Source organism: Paramormyrops kingsleyae, chromosome 14 (genome assembly GCF_048594095.1).
Source record: "Paramormyrops kingsleyae isolate MSU_618 chromosome 14, PKINGS_0.4, whole genome shotgun sequence".
In the NCBI taxonomy this organism is placed as follows: domain Eukaryota; kingdom Metazoa; phylum Chordata; class Actinopteri; order Osteoglossiformes; family Mormyridae; genus Paramormyrops; species Paramormyrops kingsleyae.
Genome location: NC_132810.1, coordinates 1,198,213 through 1,223,927, shown reverse-complemented (window position 1 = coordinate 1,223,927; position 25,715 = coordinate 1,198,213). Strand labels below are relative to the sequence as shown.

Here is a 25,715-nt window from a genome sequence, read left to right as displayed (position 1 = left end):
CATAAATATAGTTTTATTTATTGTTCCGAAATCTGTTTCTAAGACAGAAGCTGCATGTAAATCTTTTTTTGTAAATTATATTAAATTAATGATTCCAATTAGTTTAAATAAAGAACCATTTCTGGATTGTCATAGATGTCTGAAATGGTTAAGACAAAAAACATGTAAAATAACCTCAAGGGGAAAAAGCTTTGTTGTAAGAAAATTAATAACTACTAGTTACAGATCTAATTATTTGAAATTTTGGTTCTGAATGAGGGGAATATGGTTGTTTGGGTTGATAGCTTCTGTAATATTGAGTCATTAATTTCCCTTTAATTACAAACCAGTAAGTCTTTCAAACCATGTATAATAGGTGGAGAGGAATTTGCTCTGACAAGATATAAATTAATTAAAATGCCTGTAAAAGTGTTGATAATGCTGATGAGTCTGAAAATAGGTTTGCATTTAGGAATTACTTACATATACCTGCACAGGGTCCTTCATATGATGCTGTGTATCCAGTTACATGCTTCTGGTACTTATGCAGAGTTTACATTCAGATGCAGAGGTGGGCAAATTCCCAGACAGTGTCTTCTTCTCTTTTCATCCCCTTAAAGTCGTAATTATCTGCTAATTGAAAGGTGTTTCTGAAACCCACACAACTGTCGCCTTCAAGGACAGGGATCTCCCACCCCAGAGAAGGAAAGGTTGATTCAGTGAGCGTGCAGAGCATCCTCGGACCTTGGCATGTCTGCGGCATTACATCGTCACCGGCGGGCGGTGTGTGGCTCAGCCTGTCGGACCTCTGTGCCTGTCGGACCTCTGTGCCTGTCATCACACGGTCGCCATTTCAATTCCCGTCCTCAGCAGAATAGTCATGTCTTTTGGGCCCTTAACCTCTTAAAATGCTTCCTGGACAAATGGCAGATAAAGCATCATTTCATAGTTGAAAGTTCTCCTTTCAGGTAGACGTCCGTCTGGACATCTGGGGTCTCCTCCTCCCTGTTCCTGGCAAACTTCTGGGTTGACTTACGCTGCTTTCCTGTGTGGCCTGCAGACTGTGCTTGTACCATTAAATAAATAACACTGTTATAACACTGAAAAGGGTTCAGATCCAGGGTTATAATATCGAATATGGTTTTACGTTGAGGTCACTGCTTGGGACTTGAAGGCAGCTATGACAGCACTTAATGAAGGGACAATCACGGCAAGTGCAAGTGCTAGTGACCCTTTTGTTAAAGTACTTTTTCCTTTCAAACTAATACGACTCTTTTCTTTTGGGGGGGAGGGGGGCCTAGGTGTCACTTGGGAGCGTACTACCAGAGACCCATAGCTAAAACGCCCCTTTAATATCAGCCTTTCTGGTGGTGGGGGCAGATCTGCATGTAATCACATTTACATATTTAAAATAGTTATTCACCCAAGACTCTCTTCCAAAGACAACAGCTAACATTGACAGTGATTCCTGTTCCATAGTAAATTGACAGCTTTCCTCACCATAGAAAGGTCTGAAACATTTGAGGAAGACGACGAGGGAGTGAGTAGTGTAGTAGTGGTTGCTGTTATAAAACAGTTTGTGTTTGTTTGTAATCTGAACAGATTGCTTTTGTGGGCAACTAACTGTAGGAGCTGGTGCACACAACACAAAATGTCCTGCATTCTGCCGTGGGATTTGCGGATGCTTGTGAGGAAAGGCTCACTGAAATACTGGAAGTGGAACAAAAGTCCTGATTTCAAAGTTCCATCTCTTTGTCCTTCACAATCTGTTTAAATGCCTCTTTGTGGCCTCGCTGCTCTTCTTTGGGCTGGAATGTGGTCCACATGCAGAACTTCCGGCTGTTTTCCAAAGCAGATCTCTTGATGCATGTCCATTTCTCACACTAGTGAAATGCAATAGCCATTAAAGTTTTCCACAAAAGATGGGCTGTATACGGCAAAATAGCGGACGGACGGACGGATGGATATTATACATGGTGTTATGGTATTGGGGTGACTAGAAAATGGAAGTTTTTTACATAAGTTAATGGAAGGTTAACATGTTCAGAAACAGCCACAGACAAGATGGTTTTTTGATAAAGTTTTTAAGTCCAGTATGTTTTGTTTTCCAGTCATGTTGTAAACTCCTGTCCTGGTCATGGGGAGGGGGGTGCTGGAGCCCATCCCAGGCAGGGCAGAGCATAAGGCTGGGGTACCCCCTGGACTGCATGCTGCTCCATATTGTAGGTACATTCATGCACACACTAACACACACAGTCACGCTCCACTGGCAGTTGAGAGGCACCAGTTGGCCTAACTGCATGTCTTTGGAACCCCACACAAACACAGGGGGAACGTTCAACCTCCACCTCGAACCCGTAACCCTGGAGGTCTGAGCCGCCGTGCCTCCCTCCTCATCATTAAAATCATTTTATAAAACATCCAAAATGCAAAAATAGCGCAATGTGTAAAGAAACCATTGAAGGTACCACTTTACAATTTACTTCCCTCATAAAGGGTTTATCAATGGTTTATAATCAGGTTATTAATTAGTTTGTAACACTTTGCAAATCATTAATAGACAATTATAAAGCAGTTATTGTTGTTTTCTTTTTATTAATGAGATACTGCCATTTATATGTGGCAGAATTGAGCCTTACTGTGAAATTTAACCACAAAAAATGTAGCACAGTAGTTCATAAGATGCAAAACATAGTTGAACTGTTAATGAGTTTTAGGGAATTCAGGATGCCAAATTATTATAGCTGTTTAGTTTCAAGTAAAGCTGTTAAAACCGCAATCGCTGTGACATGACAAATACAATTAGACACAGACACAGACTCATGCATAGGGAAGGCATCCGGTCAGCCATAAGAACCAAGCGTGATGTGCATCGATTATATTGTCACTGATAATCAAATCGTTTGTCCGCTTGTATTTTAGAAAATCGTGTTTGAGGCACTACAAAGAACTATCAAGTCCTTCTCACCTGCATCTCTTCTTCTTTCCTGTATGAATGGTTTTTCATTAAGGTCTCAAACCTTTCAAAAGTCTTTTGCTCTGCCAAGTGAACTCTAAGCTGGCAAAGCAAGCCTGATAAATGCCAGGATTAATGGTGTATACTCCTCATCTGTCTGGCGTATTATGACTTGTGTCTTCCACATTATTATATAGCAATACACGTTTACCATTTGGGTGGAGGTTTATTTTGTTTATAGGGGATATTAATGAATGCCAGAATGTTTTTTTAATTTCTGTTTATTCACTAATGCTATAGAATTTAATATTTTAAAATATATATTGTTAAATATATGTTTACGTTTATCCGTGTTACATATTTTGTATGTACAGCTGTATTCAGATGTTCTCTTGTTCTTCCTAGACACACTTACTGTTTAACACACCTTAAATAACTGAGTGTTCAGACCCATGAAGTTCTTTGAACTGTTTGTCACTAAATGGAAGATTTGGTTATCAAAACAGTTCAGCTGCAGTCAAAAACACGCATGCAGCTCATTAACGTTAATTAGGGCTTTGTGTAACCGGATCTCCCCACCTCGCATCAGTGAAGCACAGTACCCTGTAGGTAAAGCGATGGGATCTGAAGGTCTCGTTTGTGTGCCTGTGCCGGCATGGGGCATGGGGGGAGATAGCCTACGGGCGTGGGGGAGTTTTTACGAGATGTTTGGTTAGGGGAAGACGGACTGCATCTCTTCAGCAATCAGACGTGCGTCTGTCCTGTCGGCAGCGCAGACTAGGAAATGCAGTCTGTCAGCTTCTCACGAAGCCCACATTAAAGGCCGAAAACGCTGGCGCCGCTTCAGCAGTTCCCGTAATGACGCCGCAGCTCAGATATTACCTATTAATTTCATGGTCAAGTTTCAAAAATAGCTACTTAGCAAGCTGAGTGTAAATCATAATCTTATGATAATAACGTGTAATTTATTTTTTTAGCTGTTTTACTTTATAATTTTTATATCAAACTTGAGTTTTTTGTTTTTGTTTGCCTTTATAGTACTCATTCATCCCTCCTTAAGATATTTAATTTTCTTTTGGTTGTGATAATGTTTTATACTATTTAATGATAAACTGTTGTCCTGTGAAAATTAAGCTAATTGCGGTTTACAGCTTACAGTATTAGCATGTTTTTCTTTCAAAATAAATTGCATATAATCTGAGAAGTCGATCCTAATTAAATATATACGGTCAATGTAATCTTGTATCAAATGCATAACTCCCCGGATTATTTTCTCACTGTAAATAAGGCCAGAGAGCCCTGCAGCAGAACATCTCGTTATACTGAACACTGTTATATCAGTATGTTGTATAAAAGGCCAGAGTAGAATGAGGAGTTTAGTTGAACTATCATATCATGAGTTGCATTTTGGGTAATGTGAAGCCATTTCACATATCCACTCCGATTGAAATGGCCGGTCTATGTCTTCTTTTCTGTTAGCTTTGCAATGGCTCTCTGCTGGGACTGTCAGCTGAACAAGCACTTGACTCAGCATGGCCTCCCCCCCCCTTTCGTCATGACCCAACTAGAGGCCGGTGGACAGGGACACAGTCCAGACCCGGACTCTGTAAAAACAAAAAAATGGGTCAGAACACCGGCCGGCCCACTGGGCGCTTGGCTGGGTGCTGCGTTTGAACAAACGGCTCGTGCCCCGGTCTGGCAGCACATGCTTTTGAGGGAGAATCCGTCCCATCAATATGTGTGGCTTTTTCCCCTCAGTACATGGAGAGGAACTCGATCTTCAAAGGCTCAGCCGTGGATGTTTTGCTATTTACTGCTGCACTATATCATCAATTGTACTTTCTACACCACAATGCCTCTTGATTAGCCAAATTGCTTAAGATTTGTCACCAAATAACATGTAATTCACACCTGATTTCATTTGGTTTATTTCATATCTTGTCATTTCTGATGAGCTCGACTTCCATATTCCATAAATTATAAGACTCTAAAATACAACTTCTGTTTCTTGCTTAAGTTGCTTTGTTTGTTGTTTGAGTACCTGCCCATGGTGTTTTCATTCAGTAAAGCGAAATTATCCTCTCATTTTGGCTGTTCTATTTTAAATGGAATAGAAAATGAAAAGAAGCATGTGTGCTTGTGAAGTCTAGGAAATCAGATTTTAATCATGTTCTATTTGTTGTTATTTACCCTCAGCTGAAAATGTGAATCCACTCCCTTCAAACTGAACCCTAAAACACCACAATAACCATATATAGTTAGGTTACTGTGTTGTTAAAAGAAACAAATAAATAAATACAAATAATTGTTTTCTAAGATATCAAATTAAATAATTCATAAACAAAATTTGTTTCTAAAAATTAAAACTGCAGCTTTGCTTTGTAAAAATCTTTACATGATCCTGAAATTCTAACCTACCCGCTGAAGGTGAACTTGCCGAATGTGAGATACTCCACAATGGTGCAGATGGAGTCGCATGATTGCCAGCTGTCACACATCTGCCGTGACACTCACACTGTCTGACTCTCACTTTCATGCAAGAAATCTTACAGAAAATCTGTATTATTCCATGATAAGCCTAAAATTAGCTACTTCAAGGTATCTGGGCAGTTTGCAAACCGTACAAGAACTAATTACAAGGTAATACAACCCTTACATACATGTAGATGTGTGTGCAGACTTGTCTCAAATTGAAAATCTCACACCAGCCAGCTGACCGAAGTTGGCCGGGATCATTCCTTTGGTGTATCAGCACCATGTGACTTACTGTTTATAAAACCTATTAACCTTCAAATCTTCAAAAAAAAAGATCTGAAACCTTGAAGCTTGTTAGATGGGCATTTTTAAGGCTCATATAGAATCACCTGTTTTAATATAGAGCTAAAAGAAAGCTATGATTGTTTGGATTATTTTATTATCTTCAGTGTTTTAAATTGTCATTTTATTTTGATGCAGAACAGTAAAATGGTCAAGTCTTCTTTCTTCTCTGTTGCAGAGGGAATTCAGTGTGCTCGTCCCTTTTAATTCAGTGTGCACAGCTAACCACAGGATTGTTGGTTACAAAATTGTTACCGTGGTTACACTGTCAAAATGCCTGCTAGTGATCCAAAACATGTTTCCTGGAAACTCTGTCAGTATAAAATCAATTCAGTGACACGGCTAAGGCCATTGAAGTTGGCATTGCATTGTCATTGTCATAATAACCCTGTTTTGGGGAGATGTTGCGCAATGCTAATACTGCAGTGTTATTCAGTGAAGATTTGTGCATTTTAAGGTTCATTCTCAGTATTTGCAAATACAGTTCTGGAAAAAAAAATGAGACCAAAAAAACAATCTGCATTTTTAAATCCTGGTTCAATCCTGGTTCTGCTGGCAGGAGGCTGTGCTGAGCAGCAGGTTGCTTCCAGGTTCAAAATTTCTAAGACAGCATCACACAAGAATAAGGGGAAGCAGGAGACACTGGGAACGACCAGAAACCAGCCAGGTAGAGGGCGGAAGTGACTTTCTAATGCCAGAGATGACCGTTAACTTATCAGACAGTTTCTCATGAATCAGAAAATGACATCAAGTGACCTTCAAAAGGAATGGGGAACATTAAGTGCAGGTGTGAAGTGCACTGCTAGGACAGTTCATGTCAGGCTCCTAGAAGCAGGACTGAAGTCTCATAAAGCAAGAAAGAAGCCCTTCATCAATGAGAACCAGGGAAGAACCAGGCTGCAGTTTGCAAAAACACAAGTATTATTCACAGACACACACCCATAAATTGAGAAATGAGTGAAACAAAAAAATTTGCTGTGGGCTCTTAATTTTTTCCAGAGCTGTACTTAATTAATTAGAAGAGAGTGATGGTGTTTCTATACTCAGTGCCCCTGTAGTACCAGGAAACAAATGAAAAGTGTGCTGTGTTTTGTTTCATCCAGGTCACCTGTAACAGCTTCACCATCAGCGACGGAGAGCTGCAGGAAGTGGGTGTGGGGCTCTACCTCAGGTACGTCCATCATGTGGCTGCAAAGAAAAATATGCTTTATGTCACAGTTGGCCCAACATATGGACGTTTTGAAAGATAAGCGGTTTTCATTATTGCTTCTGTTTATTTTCAGAATCTCTTTCTGATTCCCTGAGCTTTAAACCTCATTTAACGATACAACAACTACTGTTTAGTGCAAGTGCAGTTTCTGCTTAATGAAGTTTGTTTAATTAACTAAGAAAAGCCCCTCCGGCCAGAGTCAAATAGCCTCTCCCTATGTCCCTATGCTGCGTTCTACTCCATAAAACCCAAAGCTGTGGGTTGTAAATACAATAGTAAAAGGGCCAAATCTGTCAGAAATCTGTCTGCTTGTAGAGCAGCTAAACACACCTGTGGGCTGGTTTCATTGGAGTGTCACTGCGATGGTCGGGGCTGCTTTGTCTGCCCTCTGACAGGGTTAGCATCCATCCCCAGTAGTTGTATTGATGTATTGAGTTGGGGGACAGTCTGGACCATCTTATACAGTATCTCTGGCCAACATTTTGCACAGTTGTAATGTCAAATATGTAATATGTATTATTCTACATCCCTTTATAACCTATCAGTCTGTGATAAAGATACGCTGGCATTATTTACTGCGTTCTGAAGGAAGGTTTTCTCGTGTCGTGCACAAATATGATAAATGTCTTTAGTCTTGAGTGGAGAGAGTGTGTGTGACCTTAACTGGTGTTGTCATAGAAAAAAAATGAGGGTGACATGAAGAATGATTCACGAGCAAGATGCTGTAGTTTTTCAATGTCCATCTATCCATTTTCCATAAATGCATATGCATTGTAGGGTCACAGCGTGGATGGTCGACCCAGACAGAGGGACCTGTAGTCCACACACAGGGACACACACACTCACTGCAATTGGTGCAGGAATCAAACCACCCAGCACTGGACATGCAAATCCCCACTGCTACCCGCTAAGGCTCTGCGTATTCAGTCTTTCAGTCGAAAAAGTTGCACTTGAAAATAATGTGAATCTCCTCTTCAACTATGCATGGATGATATCATATAAACGTCTGCTACAACCAAACTGACTTTTCACACATTGCTTGTATGTATAATTTGAAAAGAATCAAGCTGATATGATGAGTACAGCGTTTTGGGTGTAACAGAGAGTGCGTCCGTTTCAGCACCTGTGCCAGTCACCTGATTGTAAAGCAGAAAGTATATAAATGCATCATTCCAACCCAGAATGGGTGCTGGAAATGTACCTCTATGAACCTGTATGAAATTAATCCCAAAACTACAGGAAATGCTATGATAAAAACTTATATGAAATTAATCCCAAAACTACAGTAATGTTTTTTTGTTGGCTCTACTTATTTTACTTCAACTTCTGCCTGAGTTCTGTTCCAGGGACCAGTCTTGATTTGGTACACAAAGGAAAGCAAGTAGAGTTCATAATTACTCTCATAATTACTCTCATAATTACTCTCTTAAAAAGTTCCATCCCAGTTAAGGCTCCTAACCTCTCGATAGCCCTTTACCTGAATCCCAGACACTGTCTAATAGATCCTCCTTTGCAGCCTCTTTCTCTGCTTGACGGAAGTCTTAATAAACCTTAATAATGAAAAACTAGGGCATAAACTGAGAGCAATGGAGCCGGCTGGCCCAGGGTCTCTGAAGGGAGGAGGTGCAGACCGGCTGGCCCAGGGTCTCTGAAGGGAGGAGGTGCAGACCGACTGGCCCAGGGTCTCTGAAGGGAGGAGGTGCAGACCGGCTGGTTCAGCGTCTCTGAAGGGAGGAGGTGCAGACAGGGAGGGGACCGTTACCCCCCCCCACCCACCCCACCCCGCCCCTGTGGCTGAACTCTGTATGACTCTTTCCCATCGTTGTCCCCTTGTGAGTATTATTATGTTTTATAGGCAGCGACAGAGAAAGTTCTAGACGTCTGTGCCGCTGCATTAATGCCTGCCATCCCTCATAGGGGAACGTCCCAAGGTTAATCTGGCCAGACCGTCGGCAGCGCAGTCATTAGCTGCAAGAGCTACAGCCCAGCGCTTTGGGATTGACGTCAGCTCTGCTCATGGATAAATGATGATATAAAAGCACTTTTTCAAAATGTATCGGTTTTAGAAGAGAATCGGGACGCTAGGGCAGCATGAACGGTTAACAGTTAAATTACGAACGTCAAGGTTTTGTTTGGTGCTTTGTTCGCGTGGTCGTCTGTTTTTGTTTCACAGATGCGTTTTCAAATCCGAGCAGCAGGTCTGCCTTCATTAAGCTGTGGGTTACCCTCTGTCAGTCCAAATACTCAGTTTGCATGCAGGGTTTGCTGATGACTAAATTACCTAGGTAAGCGTGTATCTATCCCTTTGTACGTTTGTTCTTGTGGATGGTCTGACATCCAGCCCGGCCTCTGCCGCACCTCTGTGCTTATCTCCATGGCCGTGATTGGGTCACTGAAAATGCACAGTGGGTCAGTCTTGCATGTAGCTTCTGTGCTGATAAGCCAGGAGAGAATGTTTAAATCCAGTAAAGAAGATCGAAAGCAAAGTGCTGCGAATCAGTAATGAATCCTTTTCTGATACCATGGTCCCTGCAAAGTTCTGGACCCCTGCTGCTGTATACCGCTCTGTACCTGCCCCTGCTGCTGTATACCGCTCTGTACCTGCCCCTGCTGCTGTATACCGCTCTGTACCTGCCCCTGCTGCTGTATACCGCTCTGTACCTGCCCCTGCTGCTGTATACCGCTCTGTACCTGCCCCTGCTGCTGTATACCGCTCTGTACCTGCCCCTGCTGCTGTATACCGCTCTGTACCTGCCCCTGCTGCTGTATACCGCTCTGTACCTGCCCCTGCTGCTGTATACCGCTCTGTACCTGCCCCTGCTGCTGTATACCGCTCTGTACCTTCCCCAGCTTTGTTGTGATCGTTAATATATCCATTTTGAGTATTCAAAGTATTACGTATCCTTAAATGTTCTCTGGTAGTACAGGGTCAGTCTTACTTCTTCTGGGACTGATGTTTTTAATTTGCAGAGAGGAAACCAAAATGCTTTACTTTTCAAATGTCTCACCACAGCTCAGGAAGCGTTGCGAATCCTTCCCTCCCGCGCTGCTCCCGGTCACAGTGTCGGTCTTTAAGGCCTGGGTTCCGGAAGGCCGTCCGCGTTTCCATCGCCCTCATTAACCTCGCAGCCCTGCTTGTTTTCTCGCATCGCAGTATCCTCCCTAATCCCTGTGGTTTGCTTCTGGTGAATACGAGGGATTTGATCTGTCAGCGTCTGTGTCCCCCCCCCGGTGCTGGGCAGAGGACGGAGCCCGGATGTGTTGGTTTGCAGTCTAAGGGAGCATGTCGCCGGTGGCTTCGCTAAGCCCTTGTGAACCTAGCGGGTCCATTATCCTGCTCTCCCCCAGCACGCTGAAACGCCAGAAATCTCCAGAAGTTCGCATGCAATCTGAGAGCGTTTCAGTTTTATTTGTGCTGTGTTAATTGAACTGTAAAGGAAAGATCTGAGCAGTGAATGTATCACAATTCAAGCAATTTACTGTCATACGTGCAGTGTCTGCACAATGAAATTCTTAGTTTGTTTACTCCTCCTGATGCTACAAAATGAAAATAAAAACAAAAAACAACAGAACGGTAGATTCAAGAATAATAATAATATACATACATACATACAATATACATAAGAATATAATTTGGATATATATACTTAGATATAAGTGAATGTATTGCCTGTTGCTGCATACATGCAGGTTTAGATGCAAGACAGGAGATGAAGACAGTAATTAAAGTCAGGTGAACTCCTGCTTTGAGGTCTGGCCCGTCAAGCACTGTAATATACAATGGCCCTGTCTTGTTGAGAAGTTTGGTTTGCCACAGCTATTTACAGGCATTAATAAAAGATGGGACGACACAGAGTAGTCTGCTTGCCTATTGATATTTTGGGTTGCCTAGCAACAGCTGGTGCCGCTACTGGTTTGCAGCAGACGGTAAAAGACAGGGGATTTTTCCCAGCAAGTCTGTACCATGTTTGTCTTATTTTCCTTTATAATTTTTTTTTTTTTCTTCTTCCTTTTGTCCCATTTAAATATCACTTTTTAATTCAGCACATGTACTGACATGTTGGTTTTGGATGTTTTGCACAATCAGCAACAGAAGGCATGTATGAAAAGTATCTAGAATTTGTACCATAATTTTAATTTGCATTTTTGTACATTTTTGTGGTGTTTTGCTCCCCATTGCATGACCAACCATAAAAAAAATCCATTTATATATCCTTGGAAGTGTTTTAAGAGATATATGATTCAAGTTGTCGTTTCTTGGTTTTATTTTTTTTAAATCGCAGAAATCAAGATAATTGACAAAACATGTTCACTTTAAAGTATATTATGATCAAAAGATACAAAAAAAATGTAAAAACATCTCAGAATGTATACTTATACCTGAGTGAACCATATCTACCAATACTAATTTCATGAAAATGGAACTCATTGTGTGGGCCATTGCACTGGCGTCATCTCCTGATTGTCACTGAGCCGTGACCGATGACGACAAACAGCGTGATCTGTGCCCCTGAGCCACTGGATTACGTTCAGCAAACATTTCGAAAGAGAGATCGATGCCGCAAAGTGCAATTGCTATTTTGATTGTAGCTGTAATTATTGGGCAAATTGTTTTTCGTCTCAGAAATGAGACAGTGAGGTACTTCTATAGACGTTGTTTTCAGACCTTTATGAACGATCATTGGATCCATGCTGGTTTTCCCATGAGAAGGAAGGCCTTTATTTAACCGGCGTTAGGGGTGGGCTGCCGTTGGTCAGTCTGACGGGGGAACAGTTCATCTGTAATGCTGAATGTCAAGTAGACCGTGACAAACAGGAATTATTTGTTGCCAAAGCCTGGAGAATTACTTCCGAAGCATTAAAATAAGATCAGAGTTAAGTCAACAAGTTTTCCTGTTTAATTACTGAAAAGTGCACAGAAAGCTGGGAAAATAATGTATCTGTCTGTGCTTTTGGTAGTTTAAATTCAAGTTATAGTGACTAAGCTATGTCTTACTGACTAATTTGTGTTTTATTAATTGCCAATCCAATGGTTTAATACCATTAAAATGAGAATGATATGATAATGTCCTGAGGATGAGAGCAACCCCACCCCAGCATGGCTGTTGTAGTATGACATGACAAGCAACATTTTTTATGTGATTATCCCAGCAAGGTCTTAAAATACTTTCTGAAAGAGGGTGGTAGAACCCTGCAGATGAATCCTCTATTACAGAAGACTCAGGATCAGCCTGTCCTTTGCCTGTCATCTCAGTCACCATGCCATGTGGCTGCCATTTTTCTGACACATCTGGTATGTTTTATGTGTGCTTTCTATGTTATTTTTTCAGCATTTAGCCTACCTATTATATTATTATATTTTTATGCTAGCATTTTGAGTTTTGCTCTAATCAAAAGTGCTTTATAAATTAAGCTTTATTATTATTATTATTTATTGTTATATCAGCAAAATGTTCACGGCCTCACCTTTACGTATGTCTGTGTACTGTAGTACCCGATAGGTTTTTACGATTTGTGGGACCAGAGATACATTTTTGTCTACATCATTGTACTGAGTCGATTCTTGCACTTGTTGCTTACCTGTTAGCATTCGGTCCACCCATTGTCCTCTGACGTCTCTCATTAACACGGTGACATTCGGCAGAACTGCCACTGACTGGATGTTTCTTGTTCATTGCATGGCAGTAGATGAAAATCCCAGCATGCCGGCTGTTTCTGACAGTTGGCGCCAACTTCATATCACATTTAAAATCACTGAGATCGAGTCCCTTAGCTATTCTAATGCTCAGCTGCATGGTAACTGAACATGTCGACCCCGTCTGCATGCTTTATATATCCAGCTGCAGTCATATGCTTTGCTGTTTGGTGAAGCATGTTTATCTAATAAAGTGGCCGGTGGGTGTATTTTTGTATGTATTTATTTAATTTTACCACAGTTTATCATTGTCATGGAGAGAGAAATTGATACATCTTGCCTTTTGCCTTTTGCTTGAACATAATCAGTAATTTATGTTTTGGGTTTATTCAAGTTTTTAAGAAAAAAGAATGTGGTGCCAAGCTGTTGTCCTTGTGCATCCGCTGGAGTGCTGGCGTTCACGGAGAGGCCGGCCGCTGTGCCGAATGGCCTTTATGAGAGGAATGCGTTCTGGAAGTCACTCAAAACACGGCTGCAAACAAAAGCACAGCAGGCTGCGTGCAGCCCACAAAAGCTGCAGGGATGTTAGGGCCCATTCGCATCGTTGCAAAATTCAGATAAATTTAATTAGATACATTTTAAGTATTATTACACTTCACATAATAGCAGAATGATTTCCTGGCTCCTTCGGTTTGTTGTTGTTGGCTGTGATGTGTGTTTCACTTTGTGTATTATTGCTTATCTTATGTTTAGGATATTTAAAGCTTTCCAACAATAACTAAAAAATAGCTGGTCTTTTGCAACCATTAACAGATCCACTGATTTAAAAAATATGGTTTAATGTATTCACTGCACCTGCATCGTATTAGCAGCCTTGTAAGATTAGGTTCTGTCTTCCCTCCTGAGTGCCTTTGCCCCTTTTCCTGTCTTTCCCTTGTGCTGATACTGACACAGCAGTGCTGTTTTCGTTCTTCCCCGTCGTTTTGTTAAATCTGGCTCGGCTCCCGTGGCCATATGAAATCCCTCTTTCTTCCACTCATCTCCATGTCATGCGGTTCCGTTTGCCATCTTGCCTGAAGCGAGTCTCTCAGACAGAGTAAAAAAAGTAGTGTAACATCAGTCAGAGAATATATTTTGTATTATAAGGAAGCTTTTACTTGTAAGGGCAGTAACCTCGCAGCCAAAGAGAAAGGTTTGAATTTTGATTACGTTGTTGTGGAAATAAACACCATGGTTTTTTGCCTTAGTCTATGTGAAATTCATAGTAACTGTTCAGGTTAATTGTATTGGATTCTTTGCCAAACACGACATGACAGTTTATGCAGAAGAATAACAATTATTGCAGAAGACGAATGCTGGAGGCCAAAACGCAGAATCCCAATTCATAACCATTACTATGATGAATGCGTTCTGCATATGCATGATCATCTTACAATTAAATCAAATGGCTGTAAGTTCTACATGGAGAAACCTGCCTTTGCAAAGGGCCCAGTATTTTATTGATATGCATATTTACTCACAAATATGGGATCTCATTTTAATTAGTCTTTCCTCTCAGACATTTTGAATCAAATAACTTCACTTCAGTAATGTATGAATACAAAATAGAGTATCTGTTATTGGTAATACATTTGTGTGTGTGTGTGTGTGTGTGTGTGCGTGTGTCAAAATTTTCTATCAGTGGAAATTATACTCGAGTAGATAAAGCATCCAAAGTGATATCAACAGTATTGTCAATCTGTAAGGCGTCACTGCAACACCCACACACCTGTACCAATAATTACAAAGCTCTGCTGACTCACATCATTCTTATCCTCATCAGATCTGTATCTCCTTCCCTCTCAGCATCACATCTGTATCTCCTTCCCTCTCAGCATCACATCTGTATCTCCTTCCCTCTCAGCATGTCCCTGCTGAACCATGACTGCAGGCCCAACTGTGTGATGATCTTTCAAGGAACCAAACTCTGTCTGCAAGCCATCCAGGACATCCCAGCCCTTGAGGAGGTAACCGACCCATTGTGTCCATTAATGCGCCCATATGGCTCCCAGCAAACCCAGTGCTCATTACAAAAACAAATCTTATTTGTCAGGTTGAATAGATATAGTTAACCGTCTCAGTCCAGGTACTGCGGTTCTTTTAAGGTTCACTTTTAATGAGCTATTTCAACATGTTCCATAACTTATTTCTAGCTGAGACAGCTTTTAGGACAACAGAGATAGAAAATGAGCTAGATCAAGTGAATGAAGTTCTATTAACTTAGTTAATGCAGATGAAAGGTTAAACCTGCAAAGGACGGCGAGAAACAGAATTTTTTTTCCTTGTACTTATTGCATACAGATTGCAGGATGTAATGTGAGATCATATTCATGGTCGCCAATGTTAATCCATCTTTTTAACACAGAGATGGTATATCAGCAGGAACAGGAACAGAAACAGGAAATAACACTTACATACAGTAAATCCAAGTTTTGCCACCTGAAATGGCAGATAGGTAGTTACTGTATACATTATTTTTCCACAGCAGTCACAAAAAACTGTCACAATAAACGCGACAAATGTGTGATAAATTAAATGCAATATAAAAGACATAAATGACTTTTCTCGTGAGTCTGACTTTGTAGCTCATTCGTGTCCTCCAGCGTTTTGCAGCAGGCCTCGTCCTGCCTCTTTTCCTATATCTGCTGCTCCTGTAGCTGTTCATGCTGCCTTTCCAGAGGCCTTGAGCTGAAATGCTGACATGTGGACGGTCTATAAAATCTAAAATGGAGTGTTTGAAAGTACGGGAGACTCGGGCTGGCCTGCTGTGGGGCCCCAGGCAAAGCCGCCAACCCCGAGGCGGGTAACTGCAGGGCCCTGGGCTCCCGCCTCTAGCCACAGCCAGCCGTGTTTGAGGTCGACACGTGGGGGCAGAGGCGTCCATGTCATGTGAGCCGCCTCGCACTGATCCGTGTGCCCCGTCTGGCACCTGTCCTTACCCAGCTCACCATCAGCTACATAGACACGCGGATGCCCAGCGAGGACAGGCAGCGGCAGCTCCGGGATCAGTACCACTTCCGGTGTCAGTGTCCCTGCTGCGCCTCAGCGGACAAGGTGAGCGCGTCGGATCGGCAGGACCCTCCGGTCCCGCTTTATCTCACGGGCCGTCACTCTGCTGAGCCGTATCTCTGCCGTTAACATCTCGATTTCACCTCACCCCACCTTTTATTCTTTATCTCCACCTTTTGCAATGTCTTTTCTTTATTCTTATCTTTATATATACATAACCTCTTCACTCACCTCCCCTGGCATTTTCTTTCTCCATCATCCCTCCATCAGCGCCATGCACGTCCCCCGCAGCAGCCTATTGGTTATTTCGCATTATCTCCTGCACATTTCACCAGTGCCCCCCCACCCCCCTGCCCCCCATGTGCCATCTTCGGTGATCCTGTTCCCCCTCGGCCTTCCCGCCTGAGAGGAGGTGTGCTATGAAGCGCGACCCTTCTGACATTCCCAGACAAAAATGTGCGACGTTCTCTGCTTGCCTGCATTGTTTTTTTGTTTTTGTTTTTTTACCGGATTGCGTTGCCATACCGGGAAAGTGGTTGCAGTAGGTGCAAGTGTGTAGCTCTGTGGGTTAGGACTGTAATCGGATGGTCAGAGGGTCAAATCCCACGACTGCTAGAGTGATTTCAGTGTTGGGCCTTTGAGCAAAGCCCTTAACCCCAAGTGCTCCAGGGAGGCTCTCTGTGCCTGATGTCTAAGTCGTGCTTGTATGTCATTTTGGGCAAAGTCTTCTGCTAAATAAATAAGAGTAACATCTCTAAATTTGTTTAATTTAGTGTTCCTTTGGAAAAACAGAAGGCTGCATAACAGTGCAGTGTTTACCGATTTCTTAAATTTTTCTTGATGCTTTCATCATTCAAAGATGTTGTAAGACTGTATTAAGCAGAGATGACATTGAAACAGTGATAGCAGTTCAAGTTAGAACCACAATAAAATGCTTTTATTGTTTTGTCATTGTTTAGTGATGAACTCGCTTTTGTTCAGATGGTGAGCTGTTTTCTTCATAGAACTTGTTTAAAAATGTTGAAAGATGTTTGTTTTTGTGAATCCCACCACTGTTAGCATAGAATGTCTGATATTGTTACGTGGTGCTGTGTCTGTCTCCTGCAGAGTGTGTTTTACTTTTCCAATGAACAATGCTGAGCTTAGAACGATTAAGAGAAACATTCTTTAACATTTTTCAGCTGGTTTCTCTGCTCTTTCTGCGAGTGAAGTTCAGTGACGTTCAGTGACAGAAGTGGTTCTTTCCTTTCATCTTGGCGCAGTCTTACTTAACCTTAAGGCCTGGACTCAAAGTAACAGAATGTTAACAAAGTAACTGACTGTCAGTTAACAAAGTATCTGATTCTCTGAGATCATAAAAGATCCCTGGGCATCCTTTGAAAGAGTGGGGGTGGTACCCCAATGTCCTGGATAAATCTGCCCACTGTAGCCCTTTTAAATCTGGCCTCCTAATGTCCCTTAATTCTCTCCTGCCCCTTCACCACCTTAGCTGCTGTATGGTGAACATACTGGCACAGAATCATCCAGGTGGGGGCTACACAGTGGTGGGGGTTGAAGTGGCTCCCCATTGGTTCTGTAAAGCGCTTTGGGTGTCTTGAAAAGTGCCATATAAATGTAACATTAATTCATTCATTCAAAATGCCAAAGTCATATAGATTTTTTTGTGTGATATATTCAAAAGGGTTCCATACTGGAATATGTAGGATAAAAATTGAGCATTTAGGATGACAAAGGTCGTTTGTCAGCGTTTTCTGGTCCCATGATTGGTAACATGCAATAAGTGAAGGCATATGAAGAGGCCTGAATTATGCCCGTATAACAGTGGTTGAGTAGCTTCAAGCTGGAGTTGATCTTCCCTGTCTGTGGTTGAGTCCGGTAGGCTGAGAAGTTGCAAGGCCATCAAGGGTAGGAGATCGTATTGTGTGAAGTAGGGATTTAGCTGGAGGTTGGGGATTGCTGCGTTTGGAAGGATTTAAAGTAAGATGGTTGCTGTAAATTTGTGGCACCTTACTGATACCTTGATGATGGTGAGTAAGTTACAGAACCGTGTCGCCTCTTCGGGATGAAGATCCAAGATTTTATTGGGCAAGTGGAAGAAGAACAGTAAAGGTCTTTCATTTCAGGGTCTTTGTGGCTGTGGAATCTCACATTTCTCAGAGTAACTTTTAAACTTTTCAGTGTCATTAATTTATCATTTTTAATAATGGATCCACAACGTAGTGCTCCCAGTGCGTACAGCAGTAACTGTGTACGTACAGGGGCATAACTTAGACGGCTTATATATTATATAAAATGATCTAGACAGGAAATAACACAAAGCAGTTTGACATGCAATGTGTACAGTGCAGTACTGTTTGTTTAGAAATTGGTAATAGACTTTGTAAGTTATCATTTAGGCTAGCAGACTTATGGGTTGAGGTTAGGGGGGCACAAGTATTATTTGCAAATTTTCACATTTGGGGAATCACAAACCTCTCGAATTCAAATTGTGCAAGAAGTACTTTGCACACCTAGGTTGTGCACTAGTGATATAAGTAGATCTTAATTCTTCTAGTGTGAACGGAGAGCAGAGAGGTCTTAAGTCCAGAACTCGGGAGAACTATACATTAGATCCATTAAACTAAAATGGACCTTTACTAGTTAAGTGGACTGTGGTGGCAATTGAGATATTTAAAGTCTCGGAATGTGCTGCTGTTCATTTTATGGTAATTAAGCAAATAAATCCAGTATTAAATTTTGATATTCAGACTCAGTACAGGTATTTTAATTAGGATGTCTTCATCTTTTTATTTTACGTTATTTCCCATGATGTTATCTAAGATTCCGAAAGAAAGCAAGAGGAACTGGTTCATTATTAATGGAAATGAGCATTCCCGATTTACATGAATCACATTTTCTGGGATATTTTCTCTCCTCTCCAGCTGAGAAACATTGTAACTGAACAGATTTTAATTAAAACATAGCATTTATGTTTTTGTAAAGTGCACTTCAAATCAGGCTCTGTATCATTTTGTCTGCCTGCATTCATATATAAATTTCTAGTATCTATGTATATGTTATTTATAATTAATATTTTTATTGTGTTAGTTTGGAATGGTTTTCTCATTACAGTAATTAAAATTGCTAACAAAATAATTGAAATGTAAAAACTGAAACATTTTCCCAATAAGAACATATAAAAACAAACAAAAATGCGTATGTATGTATACGTACTATTATTACTATTTTTTTTACTGAATTTTATTAATGATGCATTTTATGTTTTTTTTTGTATGGAATTGCTAAAAAAAAGTATTTTCTTTCCACTTGCATTTCCTGTGTATTACCAATGACTCCAAAGTCCCCAGCAGTGTTGAACGTGCTTTTATCACGTCTTCAACACCAGTGATGTCATGTGTTTCCCTGTCTGCTGGCCAACTAGCTTATGTCACCCGTCCATCAGGGAGCTGTGCATTCCGCCGCATGAGCCCTCGCATCATGTAATTGTGCGGGCATGGTTGCGGTTTAAGTGCGCCGCAGAAACAATGCGCTTTGCTGTGCACGGCCCCATCGCAGCTAGTCCTGAGACAGGCGATGACAAAGGGATAATTGCAGTCCTGGATGTGTGAAGACTTGCATCTCAGAAACAATCACAGAGCTGATGACAAGTACCAGAGATCAGGTCCCTCGTGACTACACCTGTTCTGAGTGGTGGCTTTTTACAGGGTTTTTTTTGGATGGTGAGGAGGATCTGGTGGAGCAATCAGCAGGGTCACACAAGGGTGTAGGTTTGGTTTCAACATTGTAGGGACCAATCTGCCCCAAACCTGCGGCCCCTCTAAACCTTTATGGTACTCCTGCAATATTTGTTGAGCTGCCGTCCCTCCCCAAGTCTACTCCCTTAGGGTCTGGCTAATCGAGCGTCTTATGGAGAATGCTGAAAAGCAGCGTTTACTAAATCGTTAGCTAGGACGCTTATAACAAGTGGGCAGCACTCCTCCTTATGTACCTGACGGGCTTCCATCCAGTCATTCTTCATGTAATGCATTTTAAAACATCTAATGGGAATTTCCACAACAAAGCAGAGATATCAGCAGCATCTCATATCAGCGGCCTTGTAGCCGCTTCTAGTAAGTAGTAAACTTTATTGATCCCTAAGGGGGATCTTTTTTGTTTCCGAGCAGTATCGCAGAGATATATCCCATGTACTGTATGTTTCTTCAGGAAAGCAGGATTTATGGCAGTGCTGGATGTGCCTGTGCATTTGCTAGCTTTTGGATGGATGTGGATCGCATGTCTTCACACATGGATGCAATGTGTCTGAATGATGATTTGATTCAGGCAAACCGTTCACTCATAGGCTACTCATCCGACGCTGAAAAATGAAGCTAACATTCCTCAGAAACCTGCTTGCCGTACTGCCTCGGGGGTTATAGCTGACTCACCGGGCAGGTCGGAGATAGGGGGGGGGGGGGTTATTCTGTCAGAATAATCAACATGTGGTTTGATAAGAATGGAAGTGGTACGGGGTGGTGGTGATTGACAGCTTTGTGTCCCACTACAGGGAAATACCCTTCCCCAAATACCCCATAAATCACACAGCAGACTTATTAACAATTCACCCGTTATCTAACATCTTGAAATAACACCACAGCGAGGAGGATCGATAGCCGCAATCACATGTAGTTGATTTCAATATGTTTATTTATGAATTTGTTGTTTGGGCAAGTTCTCCTGTAGAAGGACATGCTTAGAGCAGTGGTAAATACAGGCGATATCTCGGTTTTATAGACTTCGCTAAACTTTTTTTGTATCTTCGGTAGCTGTCAACAGCTAAAATAAGATGACAAGCATAAAAATGTAGGGTGGCTATGACCACTCTCACTAGACCAGCGACATGATCCGCGGCCTAAAATACCGATAGCCAACATAGCATAATTAACGTAATACTATGTGTTTCTTTGATGGTCGCTTTGAACACTCTGTACTACAATATTCTGACACTGTATTACCACCAACAGCCAGAGATGGAGCACTACTACTTCCAGTGCTGGTAACTCAGCCTGTTAGCTGGGCCTTAGGTCTGAGCTTTAGGCTATAATTCCTGTGCTGGGAAGATAATGCCGGCCTCTCTTTCGTCCATACGCAGCGGCCCGGCTTCGCGGTGTTCGCACGTGGGCTCGGCCGAGAAAGGCGCAGCCGCGGCTCAGCGAACGCTCACCTTCTCGCACGGTCCGTGGCCTCCTCTGGCGACCGGGCCAAATTGGCGATCCGTGGCACCTTCCCCCCTCAGCGGTCACGGTTGACCACGGGTGCGGAAGGAGACTGCGTTGTTCTGCCAGCAGGGCCCCTTGGGGATGATGTAATCAAGGGTTTGGGATTTCTCCGCAGGAAACGTATAGCAAATTGTCCCTGTTTGTGTTAAAAACAGATGGAGCCGCAGACAGATCCTACCCCGCGGATTCACCGTAGGAATGGGATAGAAGTCGGGTGGCAAGGGTGTCTGTGCAGGAGGGGTGACTCTGTGTCTCACGCTTCCCACCCGTTGACATCCTGCCGTGATTTGGAGCGATGTTGCCCTTGAAAACACCCCCAAGCAGCGGGGAGCAAATCTGACATTGTGGGACACAGAGGATCGCTTTGGATCACAAACGCCAAGCAGTTCCAGCCCATATGGTCCTGCCTGTACCGGTACTTTGAAATCTAATGGTATACATGCACCATTTAAAAATGACCCTGACGTTATTTTCATTAAACCATTAGAACATTAAGCTATTGGAAACAGGTGTATGGCTGTGAGCTGATCTATTTTACCGGAATGATCTGAAGAAGGGCTAACAAGGGCATTATTGTTTCGATAACCCAATGCAGCATTTCCAAATTTCCCGTTAAATCTTTTGTGAATGATTTTGCATTATCCATACTAAAGTCACCAGCAGAGTGTGTTTCCTGTCAGCTTTTAAAAAAAACAAGCATAGTAACTATTGTGAATATCTACTTATGAGTGATATTTCATAGTACTTACTTATGAACTTTCATTGCATATATTCTGTTACCATGTAGGTAATAGCAGGGAGAAAATGGTATTTTTATTAGTTATGAACCAGTTATTCTACAGGTTAACAAAATAAGCCAGTTAAAAATAGATTAGCAGACATAATTGCTCTTTTTCATATTTTGTTCAAAAGGAAATTACGTCGTCATTGGCGACAGCAGTGAATAGCACGCCGCTCATTTTGTCTTGCATGAAGCACAAATGGAGGTATAATTTCATACTCCGGGGCCATTTAGTGGCCGTAGAGAGCTGCTAAGAAAATGAAATGGGATTTGACGTAAGGCCAAGTAATTAAAATGTCAGACATGCGCAGAGGGAGGAGAGAAGATAATCTTTCCATAGCACCACACAGAAATAGACATCTTTAAGTGCGTGCCATGGTCTTATAAAGAAGACATCTCAAGCAGGGTTAGGTCGATTAAAGCTGGCCTCGATGGCATGCATCATCGATTGCTCTGAAAAACATCACATTTACCTAAATTATTGTTCTTAATAGGTCTGATACTGCTTTTTGATTTGGCAGTTTGGTTCTAAATGTAGCATTAAATAATGCCTTGTTCTCTGTATAGAAGCCAGAGATGCATTTAATCGTCCGTTCGCCTGTGTTCGTCAGAAGCTTGTCAGTTCATTGAAAAAAAAACAAACAGACATGCCCTGTAAACACGTATCTTATCTACGGCTGGGATTGTACATGCAGGATGTGTACATGCATGATGTGTACATGCAGGATGTGTACATGCAGGATGTGTACATGCATGATGTGTACATGCAGGATGTGTACATGCAGGATGTGTACATGCATGATGTGTACATGCAGGATGTGTACATGCAGGATGTGTACATGCATGATGTGTACATGCAGGATGTGTACATGCAGGATGTGTACATGAATGTCCAAATATACGTCAGTTTTATAATCACACTGGTGGGACATTTGATGAGGTAAATTCCCTTTTCTGGGTGTCTGGGGAGGTGGATTGTGCCCCGGGGGGGGGTTAGGGCACTGTGCTTGTAAATCAGAAGGTCACAGTTCAAATCCCAGAGTCAGTTCACTCTATTTACTCCCCCACATGTAAAAATTATTTTTTTTAGTTCCTAATAATTATCTGATAAATGTCACATCCATTTTACTTGGCTGTTTTATCTGCTTCCGGACTGACATTTATCAATTACATCTTATAGAAACTGCTACTTTCCACACTTAAACTGGGAAATAGTTTTAAAATGGGCTTTAGAACTTGAAAGTGGAAACTTAATTTTCTTGCCTGATGAATCCTGTTAATAATGGTTGTCTTCAAGTGAAGTAATAAAAATTCAAATGAATGCATTGTATTATTATAGCTGTGGGCACGCTGCACCTAGCACTGCGCTTTCTGCTGAATGTCTTGGGAATTGTTTTTGGAAAAGAATGCTGGTGATATCATCTTTTCCCGGAGTTGTGAGGTATGAGAGCCACCGTGTGTTTGACGTCACTGAGCTCTTGATGTCTCAGCATAGTTCCGTCCTCCTGTGCATTCACATTCTGACAGGAATCTGTTCAACTCCAGTCTCTCAGGGACCCAAACTCATATCATGTCTCTCCGACAGAAACACAGCAAGCAACACAGCAGCTTTTCACCGTGAGAACAGGGCAAAACAAATATTAAGCGACTTGTCTTTCACAGATACCTTCTGCTTTTGCACTTGAAATTTGTTACTGGCTGACAGTTTACAGGAAAGTAGCACCCATATGTCATTGTATGAGTCTCTTGTAAATAATTGAAGAGCAAATTTCCGAGACTCACTCGATCCACAGAATGCGTTTTTGAGAAAGCTTCTGTGGATTTAGTGAGTTTTGGAAATGTAGCAAAAGTTCTTTGTTAGATTACATGAGGAATGAGTGAGTTTTGGTTCCCAATTCTGTAACATATGATGTGGAAGTCTGACTTTAAGTCACTGGCAGTCTCACCTCAAAATCAGCAAAAATAAAAATGTAATGAGTGAATTTTGGAAATTTGCTGTTCTGTTATGCTAAAACGAACCAGACAACATGTGGCTTTGCTTAATACGCTGCCTTAATTCAAGCCATGGGAAAAACTTGAGGAGATGCATATTGTAAGTCAGTGTGGAACATTAATAACATACACTGTAAAAGAATTAATTTTTAACTGCAAAGCCCTGAGTTAAGTGGCTGCTATTAGCCTGAGGAAAAGGCCATTAGCTGTCTTGAGCTGAAAATGTGCACCGAGGTCTCTGTCCTCTGAGGTCTTCACCTTTCAGTTCAGTTATGTTCAAGTGAAAGGCCTAGAATTTGTCACAGTAACTCAAGTCATAATCTCTGAAAGGCTGCACAGAACACGGCGTTAACCTTTTAGCACAGCGTCACCTGCACTGGCGACATGAAGCTGCACGCAAAATGCCCAAGAATCGCAGTGGAAAACTCTAAGAATCGCAGTGGAAAAACTCCTAAGAATCGTAGTCGAAAACTCCTAAGAATCACCGTCGAAAACTCCTAGCTTAGATCACAACCTGGTAGTGCACAGACATGCCTCCTAGCCTCAAACACCAATACATATCTACTAGATTGATATCTTGCAAGACACTCAAAACAAATGGCTTTTTACACATGAATTCTTATCTGCAGTGCATTGTCAAGCAACCGGTTTTTGTTGGTTTATTAACTATATTCTTTATGTTCAGACATGGCAATAACAGATCAAAAGATCCATGTCAGTGGGTTTGTTCATAAAATCACCTGCTACGGGTAAATGATCTAATTAACGCCCATTTTGCAGTTATTTCTTTTCAAACTCTGCTAGTGATGTTCCACATGTGGACATTTGCTTTTTCTAGCTCACACAGTTTGTAATACATATTATAGTGTAGACCAGTGTGCCTGTCAGCAAAACTCCTAGGAGAAATGAAACACACTCTCAACAAGAGCCTGTTACATGTTTATAGTGACTGGCTAGAAGATTCTGCCGCTCTGACTTGGCCTACTTTGACTGTTGACACAAAGGTGTATAAAAGATTCTGAGGGGTGGAAATGCACATTTACAGTAGTATGATAGTTCGGCTGCATCACTCAGAACAAAAGGATTTGCCTTTAAATCTGCAAAAGAAATGTTTTGACATTTTAAATGCTGGTTAAAATACCAAAGGTGTTAACAGACTTCCAGGACTTATTATTACACACCATAACTACAATAAAACGTTGGGGCTTGTGTATGAAATCTCTTTGTATTGTAAACTGCAATGACATACAATAGTCTATCTGTAACAATAAGTGTCAGTTTTCACAATGCAAATGCTTCTCGTCTTACACTGAGGTTACATTTCAATTAACTCATAAGTGGAAAATATTTTAAATTAAACATGAATATGGTATAATTAATAAGTAAATATTGGATAAGGAAACAAACAATTGTATGTAACTAAATTCAGTAACTGAAAAGTAAATGAATTAATGCAAGTTTATTTGGTTACATGCAAAAAAGCATTTTATGATATGTTGTATCTGTATGTAAACCTCACTGCATGAGATTTGCTTGCAATCGCTACAGAAACTGGAAGTGTGGCTGTGTGGATGTGGCCATTGCCCGGCATCGATAGAAAATATCGTACGGCATGTCGTTAGCCTGAGAATAGATCAGAGTTCTAAGTTGACTACTGAATGTGCATTGCTGTCGCACTGTTGTAAAGTCAAAATATCAAATAACCACCGTAAATTTCTCTGTAATTACATCATACTGTAATTTCCATTAGAGTGAACGTACTATGTATACTTACTGTATGTATTTTTATGTATTAAGCAAAACTTTATGCATTTGTTTGCTACCATTGGTTTATTTAAGCTGTTTTTCAAATAGCCGGAGACATTCATGCCTCGTTGACTCGAAGAGTTTTCAGTGTTCATTAAAAGAGCTGCAATTTGGTTTACTGTGGTAGCCGGCCAATATGTAACCGAAAATAAAAATGTTTACTGCAAATGTTATGACAGGATTAGTAATTAGCCAATTGTGGTTGGGAGGGAGTTTTCACTAATTGATTCTTTTGG

The 25,715-nt window shown here is 41.4% G+C and overlaps 1 protein-coding gene across 2 annotated transcripts in view; it reads left to right on the top strand.

Moving 5' to 3' along the window:
* Nucleotides 1-25,715, top strand: part of smyd3 (SET and MYND domain containing 3) — a 161,013-nt gene that overhangs the window by 113,786 nt on the left and 21,512 nt on the right. The window contains exons 6-8 of one of the 2 annotated variants that reach the window (XM_072699032.1): nt 6,856-6,923; nt 14,501-14,603; nt 15,580-15,690. In XM_072699032.1, the coding sequence (XP_072555133.1) occupies nt 6,856-6,923; nt 14,501-14,603; nt 15,580-15,690 (282 nt within the window). The remainder of the gene's footprint in view (nt 1-6,855; nt 6,924-14,500; nt 14,604-15,579; nt 15,691-25,715) is intronic. The other variant, XM_072699033.1, reaches the window with a different exon arrangement.